The 14075-nt window shown below is 40.5% G+C and overlaps 1 protein-coding gene across 2 annotated transcripts in view; it reads left to right on the top strand.

Moving 5' to 3' along the window:
- Positions 1–14075, top strand: part of DRD2 (dopamine receptor D2) — a 253047-nt gene that overhangs the window by 180766 nt on the left and 58206 nt on the right. For both annotated transcript variants that reach the window (XM_044278450.1, XM_044278448.1), the window contains exon 3: positions 4169–4305. In XM_044278450.1, the coding sequence (XP_044134385.1) occupies positions 4169–4305 (137 nt within the window). The remainder of the gene's footprint in view (positions 1–4168; positions 4306–14075) is intronic.

Here is a 14075-nt window from a genome sequence, read left to right as displayed (position 1 = left end):
AGCGGCTCTACTTGTATAAGCGTTTAATAGAACAGGTTCTATAGACATCTATGTGGATTTAGCTGACGACGGTGTAAAAGGAGTGTGCTTCCTCTTGGTGCTAACATTGACTTGTAACGCTGAGTTCATACTTGAGTTATTGAGTTATTTGGTCAGCTTTGGCCCCAAATAAGTGAAGTGTGCAGTGATTCTAGGAGTGAAGCCTGTCATCTGCATGTCAAATGGACTCAAAGTATGATTTCACTATGACAGCATACTGCCGATGCGTGTTACTGCAAGGCACAGTGTTCTACACCACTATAAAGGCTCTCTACAGCCAGAAAATAGCAGTTTTTTTAAAACAAATTTGTGTAGCGAACTACATTTTTTTACAAATTTGGGTGAAGCGGCTGAATCCAATTTTGGAGAAATTCTCTCATCTCTAATTATAATATTATAATTTGTATTTTATATATATATATATATATATATATATAAGGAAAGGATGGCAGCACCAATTTACAAAAGGTACGTTGGGTGCTATGTCCCAGGGTGTAACTTCTTACCCAAAAATATGGTAGGAAACAAACAGCACTTCCAGTAGAAAATCGTGGTTTATTGACCCATGTGGAACAGTGAGGCAACGTTTCGGCTCGGACACCGGTCACTGTTCCACTTGGGTCAATAAACCATGACTTTCTACTGGAAGTGCTGTCCGTTTCCTAATATATTTATATATATATATATATATATATATATATATATATATATAATATTATATAGATGTTCTAGAAGAGATCACAACACTCCAACCAGAATACTGGAAAACAGTTGATTTATTTTCAAGTGTCTATAAACATGCAACATTTCAGCTCCCACCAGGAGCTTTTTTTAAGCATATTGTGACATACATACACACATGGGCTCTTTAGAAATGCCTAAACAGGTAGAGACATTAGAGTGTATGCAAATTACAATCAATTGATAAAAAAATGCATAATTATTCTCAAAGTCAATTGTGCATGATAAATTGACTGTATATTGCAAAAACATGATCCAATAAAGTGCTATAGAAAAATCCAGTTCATGTAAGTGCTATAAAGTACCATCGTAATGCAATAAGTTAAAAATTGTTCATGTGCAAATCAGGTCCATGGTGAGGAAGATAGAGTCGCTCACCAATCAGCAATAACTATCTCTTGTTAGTCCGCAACAAGGCTTGGAATACAGAAGTAGAGCATAGCATATGGAAGTCAATAGAAAATCTCATGATGCTTATGAAATAGTCACATAAGTAGTATATATATGCATATGGGTAAAATATGATTAAATATACATATGGTATGCCACCTGCTGGGAACTAATTGACTAGAAAAGCAGGGCATATCCAATGTCCTGTTTGACAAATCTGGTACATCTCAATGCTATCCTCCAGCAGGCATCTGAAGGGCGCACTGGGAGGAATATAAAGCCCTCCTTTGGTATGCAAACCATACCTGTAATCAAAGGATAACCCACAGCGTAAATAAAAGTAAAAAAATGAGATAATAAAGATTTTAAAAAATAACATGAAAATCCAAAATCCATCCCCACATGTGTATTTCTTCCTTAATGTTGCAGCGACTCTCCTTTCCTCTCTCCTGGAATAAAGGAGAGCCAAAAACAAAAATTAGGATAATACAGAAAAATGATTGTATAGTGTATATCACAATCCTAACAATACTGGAACAGGATTCTGCGGAACATAGGTCAAACCAATTATCTAAACATGTTCTGTGTGACTGATAGCCCACATATAGGAGGTTGCAGGTGCACACAGAACATAAATTACCCATACACATGTCAGAAAATGTTTGATGGGGAATTTCTCTCAGAAATTGGATGTTTTAACTTAGTACCTTTACACATTTAGTGACAATTAACACACCCTAAACATAGGAATGAGGTTTAAGAAAGATTTGTATAGTTTTAGGAATGTTTACATCAGACTCTCCCAGACGAACACATAAGTGGTAGTTATGTCTGTATGACATGAGTGGATTTTGTCCGAACACCTCAATATTTCAAAGGCCAGCCTTAACATGCCAGTATTTATTCAAAATTTTCAATATATCATTACTGAAATCTGAGATCTTTGAAATGAATGGAATCCTTTCTGCTGATTCCCATTTAGATTTAGGCTTACGAAAATCTATTTTATATACCGACTGGGCCCTCTTTTTCAATCAGTGCTGTGGGATATCCTCTAACCAAAAAGTTATTACACATTTTTCCCAAGGCCAATTCACATGCTTGATCATTGTCTGCAATCCTCTTGATTCCAAACATCTGACTGTATGGCAAAGATGTTAGCAAAGTTGTTGAATGTGAGCTATTATAGCCGTATGTTGTTTTTATCAATTTTTTGCGGAACAGATTTGTATTTAACATCCCCTGATTAATTACTATGTATCCAAAAATTGTAATTTGTCAGTGGAGTAAGATAATGTAAAGGTAATGCATGTATGAACATTATTCAAATACTCATAAAAAAGAAGCAGTTCCATTCCATAGCCAGTCCATAAGAGGAAAATGTTGTCTATGTACCTCCACCACCCCAGCACTTGGCTGAAGTGGTAAGATACATAGACAATATCCTCCTCTAGCTGGGCCATGACAATATTGACGTACATGGGTGCCACGATCGTGCCCATGGCGGTCCCATGTAACTAGATCTAAAAATCATTTCTAAAAGCAAAATAACCACATGTAAGGTTCAAATTCAATAAAGAAAGAAATAATTCAAGGGGTGGTAAATTCAACTCAGAGAGACTTAGAACTTGAGCCACCGCTTGAGTACCCCTTGAGTGGCAAATAGACATGTTCTGGGGCATATTCTCATGTTGAAAAAACTGCTTATTATGGTGTTTATGTGTATATTGCATCTCCTAGTAATATATAATGCCATAATATTGTGCTGTGTAGTTCCTGGAGGCAGTTTATAAAACTCTATCATTTACTATTGCATGTAACATCCTGTCTGCAAGGTGGGAACAATGTTTTATAAATTAACAGGCAACCCATATGGTTGCATACCTCCATGTAATGATGCCAGATGAATGATAATGCAAATGTTGCCAGATAGTCTTTAAAGTGGCTGCTCAGGATTACAAAAACATGGCTAATGCCTTTGAGTATAGTGCCACAGCTATTTGCAGGCTTTGAGTGGTTTTGCAGTGTAGTACTATTTACTTCAATACCAAACTAAACCTATGGATTGTTGTGGCACTGTCTCTGGAAGAAAGCAACCATGTTTTTCTAATCCTGGACTACATTCCTTTAAGGCTACATTAAAACGACAGTGGGGAAAAAAAGGGCAATAAAAATGGATGCGCTATCAGTTTTTCAAGGCCATTGTGCATCAGTGACTGCATCTATTTACCAGCTGTCTATTTGTTTTTAATGGCCGTTTTTTATCCATTTTACCAGCCATTAAAAATGATCATTAAGATTGATTTCATATGCTGATTTTTTGAATCCCAACCACTGCAGTGTCCTCAGCATATATAATGCCCCCAATAGGGCCCTTGGACATCAAGGCAAATTTTAGTTCCCCTCAGTACACAGTATATATCAGGTCCGTCTTAGTGTACTCCAGTATTTTAATGCCCCTCTTAGTGCACTCCAGTATAGTGTATACACAAAATAATAATTAATCACCTGACCACAGACACTTACTCCTCATTGGATGCTGCAAGACATGCGCTAGCAGTGATGATTCAATATCAGGTCCTTTTGCCTCCAATAAGATGTGAGTGCCCCTCTACATTCAAGTGAATAATTATTTTAGCCCCTAATATACTCTTATAGCCATTTTTAACACCTATTAAACAAGTGCACTCGTATCTATATAGCAGTTAAAAACAGGCCCATTTAATTTATGTCCTTTTTTTTTAAAGGCCACTATTCACTGAAATAATAAATAAAAAAAACACCCATGTGAATAGCTCCATAGACCCTAGTTGTTTTTTTTTTAAAGGCCGTTTGATAGCTATTAATACCAAAGGATACATATACAACACACAAAATGTATAAGAAGAAAGTGTTGTTTTATTTATTTGCTTTATTGATATAATTTCCTTAAAACTGCCTTTACAGATATGCTGTTACTGTGTAAGGACTGTATATCTATAACGTGTACTTGTTTCAGGTATACAGCAGTGGCAATGCCGATGCTCTACAACACGCGTTACAGTTCCAAGCGCAGAGTGACTGTCATGATTGCAGTAGTTTGGGTCTTATCCTTTGCAATCTCTTGTCCACTTCTCTTTGGACTAAATAACACTGGTAAGTATGGAATATGAAAATAATAATGTGACTACTCATTCTGGGGAAATAATTTGCTGTTGCAGTCAAGAGGACAGATATAGTGGAAGAAATATGGTCACTAGGGTATCTCATGTGGGAATTCCAACCACAAAATGTATCAACTATTGCCTGGAAAGGTGAAAAATGCTAGATTGTTAGTGGTTAAACTGTTGAAACTTCTGCAAGTGAGTAGTTCTTGACTAGTTTCATTCCACCCATAAAGTTTAAAGTGAAATAGAAGATAGGATGAGTGAGTGTTTGTGGCTGGAATTCACTTGCAAAGGGGTTGTCTCAGCTGACATCCCTATCATCCGGTTATTTTCTGCAGTTTTTTTGCAGTTGAGAGAGAGAGAGCAATGTTATTGCTGTGCTCTGTGCTTTGCAGACTCATCTGGATCCTTATTTAATTACATTAGATAGTTAGTTAGCTCATATATATATAATACAGATAGTTAGTGGGAGATAGTCAGTGTAGGTTATATAGTGTAGCTGAATCCTGTGCAGGGTGTAAGGTACTATGAAAGGAATTACTGTGCTGTGATAGGGATTAGTGTCTCTGTTAGACACAGTGCTGTGATGTCACAACAATACTTAATATGTGAAGTTGCATGTATTGCGCAAAAAAAAGATGTGCATCATTAGTGCCGATTTGCGCAATCACAAAAATAATGACTGGAGATCGCAAATTCTAGAATTTGCGAATTATTTTTTTGTTGTTGAAATATTGCAAAAATGAATATTGCCTATGCCGCTCATCACTAGAGATGACTACATAGACGGTCAACCAAACCAATGACATTGGAGAGCTTGGCCAATATTAATTTAAGGAGTACGGAAATCCATGGTTTAACAAGGCACAGTGACTTGTAGGACTATCTTCTTCTGACAGCCTCTTCTAGGGTCATCAGCTCTGTAACAGTTAGGCTTCATGCACACGACCGCCTGTGTTTTGCGGATCCCTCCCAAAAAACGGATAACATTCCGTATGGCATCCGTTTTTTTTCGGATCCGTTTTTTTTTTTTATGGATCCATTGTAATAATGCCTATCCTTGTCCAAAAAAAAAATAGGACAGGACATGCACAATTTTTTTTTGCGGGGCAACAGAATGTACATACTGATGTGGACAGCACACAGTCTGCTGTTCGCGTTATTTGCGGACCCATTGAAATAAATGGGCCCGCATCCTATCTGCAAAAAAAACGGAACGGACACGGAAACAAACAACGTTCGTGTGCATGAGGTCTTAGAAGAATGGGTAGGGGGAAAAGTGCAAGGAAGGCTAGTCCTCAGCAGGCGCACCCTAGAAAATATGCCTGTTTGGCTGATATTATGGGGTGTGAGCCTTATCATCATTGCAGCAGAATGTTGCTCTTAGCAGCCAGGAGGATGACTGCTATAGGAAGGATAGGAAGAGAAGTGCAGCAAAGGTCGTGCAGAGGCTGGTGGTGGGGGACTACATTAGGTGGACATACAAGGTCATCCTTTGACGAAACTGAATGCCAAACAGTGTATTTTTCTTAGTGCTTGAGTTTGGTATATAGGGAAGACAGATTGCTTGGTAAGACTGGGGAAGACTGGGCAGTCATGGTGCACATCCACACCAATGATAAAGTCAGAGAGAGATAAAGGTTCCTTAAAATGATTTTAGTGAACTAGAAGAGAAACCTCAAGTCTAGAACCCCCAAAGTAGTGTTCTTAGAAATACGGTACTACCAGTGCCACAAGCATCACTAGGGAGACTTCAGGAGCTTAGGGAGTTAAATAAGTGACTCAGAAGCTGGTGCAGGAAGGAAGGGGTCACTTATCTGTCAGCTACAGTTGCTATAGTAGGGATGGACTGCACCTTAAGGAAGGGAATATGCAGAGGGAAAGAATAGTTAAATGGCTGGATGAGCTTTTAAACTTGGATCTGGGTGGAGGGAGGGTGTTAATACCAATATAAGGGGTAGAAAGAGTAGATACAGAGTGGGAAGAAACAGTGGAGATTTAGTAAGGGTTGGAGTTAGTGAGGAAAGTAGGGAGTTGAATAGGCATAACTGTACACCCATGAAAAACAGAGCTGCTGGTAATAGAAACCTGTTACAAGCCAACAATATAAAACAAGATACTCAAAGAAATATCAAGTATTCAATTTCTGGGAACTGAATGTGGAAATAGTTTTTAGTGCCTCCGGGTACCGAGTGGCATAGTCTAGAATGACTAAGATGTGTTGATGCCCTCTGGCGGACTTCGGTACTGGGCATATGAGGTTCATAGCTATTCGGTCAAATGATACTTCGATAATCGGGAGAAGTACTAGGGGACTACAGAAATATGTCTGGGGGCTAGTTATCTTGCAGGTCGGGCAAGACTTACAAAACTCTTCCACTTCTTTGAATATGCTGGGCCAGTAAAACCGCAGTAGAATACGTTCCTGAGTTTTCTGTAGCCCCAGGTGACCACCGAGAACGTGTTGGTAGGCTAGATCTAACACAAGCTTGTGATAAGCCTTGGGGACCACCAACTGTTCAATAGGCTCACCCCATACTTGTTTAACCTGATACAACATATCCTGATGAACCACAAAACGGGTAAACACTGACTCTGCCCAAGGTTGTTGGGGTTTAGCATCTACTACTAACACATTTTCCCAGGTGCGGACTAGGGTTGGGTCCTGGCGTTGGGCGGTACCAAAATTATCTGCTTAGACATTGAGGTCTGCCAATTCAGGACCCGGTGGCAAGCTCCCACTATTACACTTAGCGGGGTTGTCTCCCCCTCTTCCACCGAAGTGGCGGCCGGTGACCCCTACCACTGGCCCTCTGGTCTCAGGTTCCCAGGGTTCTTGCCTCCCCCCTGAGCCAGGCCGCTCTGCTAGGGTTATCCTTGTCTCATGGGTATCAGTCACTGTCATAGCAAGCCTCAGTGCCGGGAAGCCAGGGAAGTCTCTCCCTATTATAAGTATGTAGTGTAAATTTGGGGCAACTGCCACTTTGCGAGTCCATCTGCCAGCCCATGTGGTTAGAGACACCAGGATGGTGGGATAGTTTTTTTAAGTTTCCATGGATGCACATGACCCCGACATTCCGGCCAGTATACTCCGCTGACCGTACTAGGGAAGCCCTTACTAGGGACACCAGACTCCCTGAGTCCACCAGAGCACCCGAGCACAATGGAACTCAATGGGAGAAACAAAGCATTAAACCAGGCTTGCCTTAATATTGTTAGGCAAGCACAGCAGTAAAGGGAGCTGGATGTTATTGTCCATCTTGAGACAAATGATCTGGCTTGCAATGAGGTTTCAAAGGTGAAGAAAAGTTTTTCACACATTTGGAAATGATATACGGGAGGTTGCATCAACTGTTTCAATCTCTGCAGTTTTGCCTGTGCATAACCTTCAGCATGACAGGAAGATGTGCATTAAGGAATTCAATGTATGGCTTGGTGAATGGTGTCTGAACCAAGGGTTTGGCTTTGTGTCTCATGTTAACTCTCGTTGGAATGGAAAAGAACTGTACAAGAAAGATGGTTTGCATCTTTCTCTCAAGGGAACAAATGTCCTCAGTGAACAGTTCAAAGTATTTGCTAAGGAGCATTTAAACTAGGGAAGGGGGGGGGGGGGAGAGTGATAATACAGCAGTCTGAGTGCCCTCTGGAACAATGCCAGAATATGCCAGTAGCGCATTGGTTAAGAAATAACAAGCTCAGAGTCTTGTCTACAAATGCTCGCAGTTTAAGGAATAAGATCAATGAACTTGAGGCTATAATAGCATCTGAGAATATAGTGGTTCAATGGGAGTAATGACTGGGATATAACAATACCAGGTTTCTCTCTATATAGGAAAGACAGAGAAGGCAAGAAGGGGGAGGGGTGGCCCTGTATGTGAAAGATAGCATACAATCTAATTAATACAAGTTAGCGAGACCAATTTAGAGTCAGTTTGGGTTACCTTGCAGCTTGCTAATCATAAGGTAACTCGTTTAGGTGTGATATATAGACCACCTAGCCGAGTCAAACAATTAGATGATCTACTAGTTGAGGAAATAGCTAAAATGACATTGAAGGGGGAAGATATCATTATAGGAAACTTTAATCTTCCTGATGTAAACTGGAAAACCAAAATAGCTAGTTCTGCCAGGAGTACAGATATTTTAAATTCCCTCCTGGGATTATCTCTACAGCAAGTAGTTGAGGAGCCAACCCAGAAGGAGGCCATTTTAGATTTAGTAATAACAAATTGGAATTTGGTATCTGATATTACTGTAGGGTAAAGCTTGGGATCTAGTGATCACCAGTTAGTGTGGTTTACTATGTACAGTGACTGATTCACACCACACAAAAACAAAAGTTTTAGATTTTAGAAAAACAGACTTTTCTAAAATTATATTAGTGGTATACGAGTCCCTATCATATTGGAACAGTTTCAATGGAGTCCAGGAGAAATTGGACTACTTAAAAGTGGCACTATTGAAGGCAACAGAAAATTGCATTAGGCTTGTCAGTAAAAGCAAAAAAGGGAAGAGACCACTGTGGTATAAAAAAAAAAAAAAAAAAAAAAAAGGATGACAGGCAAATTTATAAGATTAGGCAGAGAGTGGCCAAACAAGTTATAAGAGCTTCTAAAGCACAGGCAGAAGATAAATTAGCTCATTCAGTGAAAAAAGGTGATAAGACATTCTTCAGATACATAAATGAAAAAAGGAAACTAAAACAAGGAATTACCAAATTAAAAACAAAAGAAAAAAGGTATATGGAAGAAGATAAAGAACTAGCTGACTGCCTCAATGAATACTTCTGTTCAGTTTTTACAAAGGAAAATGAAGGGAAAGGACCTCAGTTAGGAAGGAAGACTAATGAATCTTTTGATGCATGTGTCTTTACAGAGTAAGAGGTTCTAAGTCAGCTGTCTAAAATTAATATAAATACGTCGCAGGGGCCTGATGGGATACACCCAAAGCTATTAAAAGTGCTCAGCGGTGAACTAGCAAAACCATTAACAGATTTATTTAACCAATCACTGGTAACAGGAGTCATCCCAGATGATTGGAAATTAGCAAATGTTGTGCCCATTCACAAGAAAGGTAGTAGGGAGGAATCGGGCAACTATAGGTCAGTAAGCCTGACATCAATAGTGGGGAAATTAATGGAAACCATACTTGAGAGGATTGTGGAACATCTAAAATCCCATGGATTGAAAGATGAAAAAAGCATGGGTTTACTTCAGGGAGATCATGTCAAACTAATCTTATAGATTTTTTTGATTGGGTGACTAAAATAATAGATGGCGGAGGTACAGTATACATTGCTTATCTAGACTTTAATAAGGCTTTTGATACTGTCCCACATAGAAGGCTTATCAATAAATTGCAGTCTTTGGGCTTGGACTCCCATATTATTGAATGGATTAGGCAGTGGCTGAGGGACAGACAACAGAAGGTTGTAGTCAATGGAGTATATTCAGACCATGGTCTTGTTACCAGTGGGGTACCTCAGGGAGCTGTTTTGGGGCCCATATTGGTTAATATCTTTATCAGCAAAATTGCAGAAGGCCTCGATGGTAAGATGTGTCATTTTGCTAATGACACAAAGATTTGTAACAGGGTTGATGTTCCTGGAGGGATACACCAAATGGAAAAGGACTTAGGAAAACTAGAGGAATGGTAAAAAATATGGCAACTAAAATGTAATGTTGATAAGTGTAAGATAATTCACTTGGGGCGCAAAAACCCAAGCGCAGAATATAAAATCAGTGATACAGTTCTAACCTCAGTATCTGAGGAAAGGGATTTAGGGGTCATTATTTCAGAAGACTTAAAGGTGGGCAGACAATGTCATAGAGCAGCAGGAAATGCTAGCAGAATTCTTGGGTGTATAAGGAGAGGCATTACCAGTAGAAAGAGGGAGGTGCTCATGCCTCTCTACAGAGCACTAGTGAGACCTCATTTGGAGTATTGTGCTCAGTACTGGAGACCATATCTCCAGAAGGATATTGATACTTTGGAGAGAGTTCAGAGAAGAGCTACTAAACTAGTACATGGATTGCAGGATAAAACTTACCAGGAAAGATTAAAGGACCCGAACATGTATAGCTTGGATGAAAGACGAGACAGAGGGGATATGATAGAAACTTTTAAATACATAAAGGGAATCAACAAGGCAAAAGAGGAGAGAATATTTAAAAGAAGAAAAACTGCTACACGAGGCCATAGTTTTAAATTAGAGGGGCAAAGGTTTAAAAGTAATATCAGGAAGTATTACTTTACTGAGAGAGTAGTGGATGCATGGAATAGCCTTCCTGCAGAAGTGGTAGCTGCAAATACAGTGAAGGAGTTTAAGCATGCATGGGATAGGCATAAGGCCATCCTTCATATAAGATAGGGCCAAGGGCTATTCATAGTATTCAGTATATTGGGCAGACTAGATGGGCCAAATGGTTCTTATCTGCCGACACATTCTATGTTTCTATAAAAGGACTTTTTGGGATCTAACAATTCCACACAATTTAGCGCAGGTTGTGCTAATAATTATATTGCTGCCAGATACAACAATAGTCCTTGAAAGGACTTTTGGGTCTCTCTAACAATTGCAAGCAATTTAGCTCAGGTTGCATTAATAATTATATTGCTGCCAGATGCAATAGTCCTTAAAATATTTTCACTAAAATATTACTATTTCACTCCCAACACTATCTGTCCCTTCTTCAGCACAGCTCTCCTTGACAAAGACTGAGCCGTGCTATATAGTGCTTTCTGGCCAGCCAATCAATGTAATGCCAGTAGCCATGGCTAGGACATTACAGTGAGTGCCAGTACCTTTGTGCACGTTTATTGGCCAATAAATGTGCGGGGAGGAGACTCGAGCATCGCACTCGAGCACACACGAGTAAAATTTGTGTTTGGCATAGCATGCTTGCCCAACACTAATATATATATACATATATATATATATATATATATATATATATAGTGACAATGTGGACAGTACGGGAAGGTGTGTATATCCCACTCAGATACCTCAGCTGGGTGGGATAACTAAAATCCGGGATGCAATAGTCTCAGCAGCATGTAGGTTTGTTTTTGGTATATTCTGGGCTGGAATTTAGTTGGATTGGCAGATAGGACTAGAAGTGGGATCTGCCAATCCACACCCTTCCAGGACGGGTGTTCCCTTGGTCCAGAGAGGATCGCAGGTGAGATCTGCGATAATCAGACTGGGATAAAGCACCTCCCAGTGTGTCAGTTAGAGAGAGTGTGTTATCCGGGACCAGAGACCTGCAGAGGTTTGTAGTGGTCTCAGCCGTGTAGTCTGAGGGTCCACGAGGCTAAGTAACAGCCTGTAATTTGGGGGACGCAGTGATGCCTGCGGTACAAGGTTCACAAGGCCAGAGTCGTGAGGACTGCTTGGCCACAATCCCCCAATGGGACTAGTATTTGTACCACCTGGGGGCTGGAGAACTGTTTGGCTGGGAAAGCCGGGCCTGATGACAGGTATGAATTGTAACCTATGGTTTAGTCATGGCTTTAGTTAATGTGTTTAGGTAGAGCCCAGCCAGGCAGGCTTTTATTTTCTACAGTTTTTGTTGGTGCTTGTGTCGCAATAAAGCACAATTTTGATTTGAAAAATATGTGGTCTGAGAAGAAATCTGTAAGTGTGACCCCGGAAAGAGAGCTAACCCTCACTATATATATGCCGGATGCATCTGGTAAAAAAGTGAAAAAAATATATAACGGATCTGTTTCTCCGGATGACATCCTGAGAGATGGATCCGTTCTTGCAATGCATTTGTAAGACAGATCTGCATCCGGATCCATCTACAAATGCTGTCCGTTTGCATGCAGATTTTCTGATCTGGCAGACAGTTGCGGCGACGGAACTGCTTGCCGGATCACTCTGCTGCAAGTGTGAAAGTAGCCTTAGCTAGCAAAATACCAACCAGACCATGGCACCTGATAAAAGTACAGTAATCATGAATCCTCTGGGCTGTCGCTATTATCTGGTCTTATAAAATTATAGACTTTGTTTGGCAAACAAATGTCAGGTTGGATTTATCGACAAAGCAATCCAGACAAAATATCGAGAAGAAACTAAACAGACGGTAAATGGAACAAAAAAATGTTGCTTTAGAGGGAGCAAAGGTACTGCAATTTAGAGAGCTTGGAATATAACAGGAACCAATAAATATCAGACGGATAAATCAAGTGCTTCCTGCATTATTGTTCTGATAAATGGGGCTCTGGTATATTTCCTTACACAGCAAGTGGACAAAGCACTGCTACACAGAGAAAAATCCTTGGACTCTTAGGGGGTCATCTATGAATAGATATATGACGCTTTTGTGGTGTATATCAGGTGCAGATTGTGTCACATGCCCAGGGCTGGTTTTAGACAAAGTGTGACCCTGGGCAAAATATAGAAAGGGGCCCCAAATCCTGAAATATTGGACTAGCAGTTTGACAGAACTTTGTAGGCACGGACAGCGGTTGCAACCACAGCAGCTGAGTGTAGAATGCCACATTATCTCTCTTAAGCCTTTCCACTGTAAACTGCTGATCCTGCAGCCTCTTTGGGTATGTTCACACAGAGTAAATTCTGTGCTTAAAAAAAAACTAATGCAGAATTAGCATCAGCTTTTTTTCGGATGTGTTTTTTTCTGACTAATTTTATAAAACACTTTTTGATGCAGTTTTGGCATGGATTTTTATTCCTTCCCATTTTCATTAAGAATTCTGCACATGGACCCCACGTTATGAATGGCCAGGGCACTTCTGTATTTCCATGTTGCAGTTTATAAAACCACAAGCTTAAAAAAGGGGCTGTCCCATCCGTGCCCCTGAAGGGTAAGGGAGAGCACAGTGTGCATGCATGGTCATCCTCCATTATTCTATGAGTGTTTTGATAATAGATGATCACTGGCTATTTTTCAAAATTCCATAGCAGTGAATGGAGATAATGCTGTGCATGCACACTGTTATGGGGGATCTGTGGAGGACACACTATTATGGGGGATCTATGGATGACACACTTTTATGGGTGACCTGTGGATGACACACTGTTATGGAGGATCTGTGGATGACACACTGTTATGGAGGATCTGTTAATGACACACTGTTATGGGGGACCTGTGGATGTCACACTGTTATGGAGGATCTGTGGATGACACACTGTTATAGAGGATCTGTTGATGACACTGTTATGGGGGGGGGGGTCTATGCATGACTCTGTTATGATGGACCTGTGGATGGCACTGTTATGGGGGACCTATGAATGACACACTGTTATGGAGGATATGTGGATGATACTGTTATGGGGGGTCTATGGATGACACACTGTTATAGGGGACCTGTGGATGACATACCTGTGGATGTCACACTATTATGGGGGACCTGTGGATGACACACTGTTATGGGGGACCTGTGGATGACACACTGGTATGGGGGACCTGTGGATGACACACTGGTATGGGGGACCTGTGGATGACACACTGGTATAGGTGAATCTGTGGATGACGCACTGTTATGGAGGATCTGTGGATGACACTGTTATCGGGGGGTCTATGTATGACACACTGTTATAGGGGATCTATGGATGACAAATTGTTATGGGGGACCTGTGGATGTCACACTATTATGGGGGACCTGTGGATGACACACTGTTATGGGGGACCTGTGGATGACACACTGTTATAGGTGAATCTGTGGATGACACATTGTTATGGAGGATCTGTGGATGACACTGTTATGGGGGACCTGTGGATGTCACACTGTTAT

The sequence above is a fragment of the Bufo gargarizans genome, chromosome 2, assembly GCF_014858855.1.
Source record: "Bufo gargarizans isolate SCDJY-AF-19 chromosome 2, ASM1485885v1, whole genome shotgun sequence".
Classification (NCBI taxonomy): Eukaryota; Metazoa; Chordata; class Amphibia; order Anura; family Bufonidae; genus Bufo; species Bufo gargarizans.
This window is presented reverse-complemented; position numbering and strand designations above follow the sequence as displayed.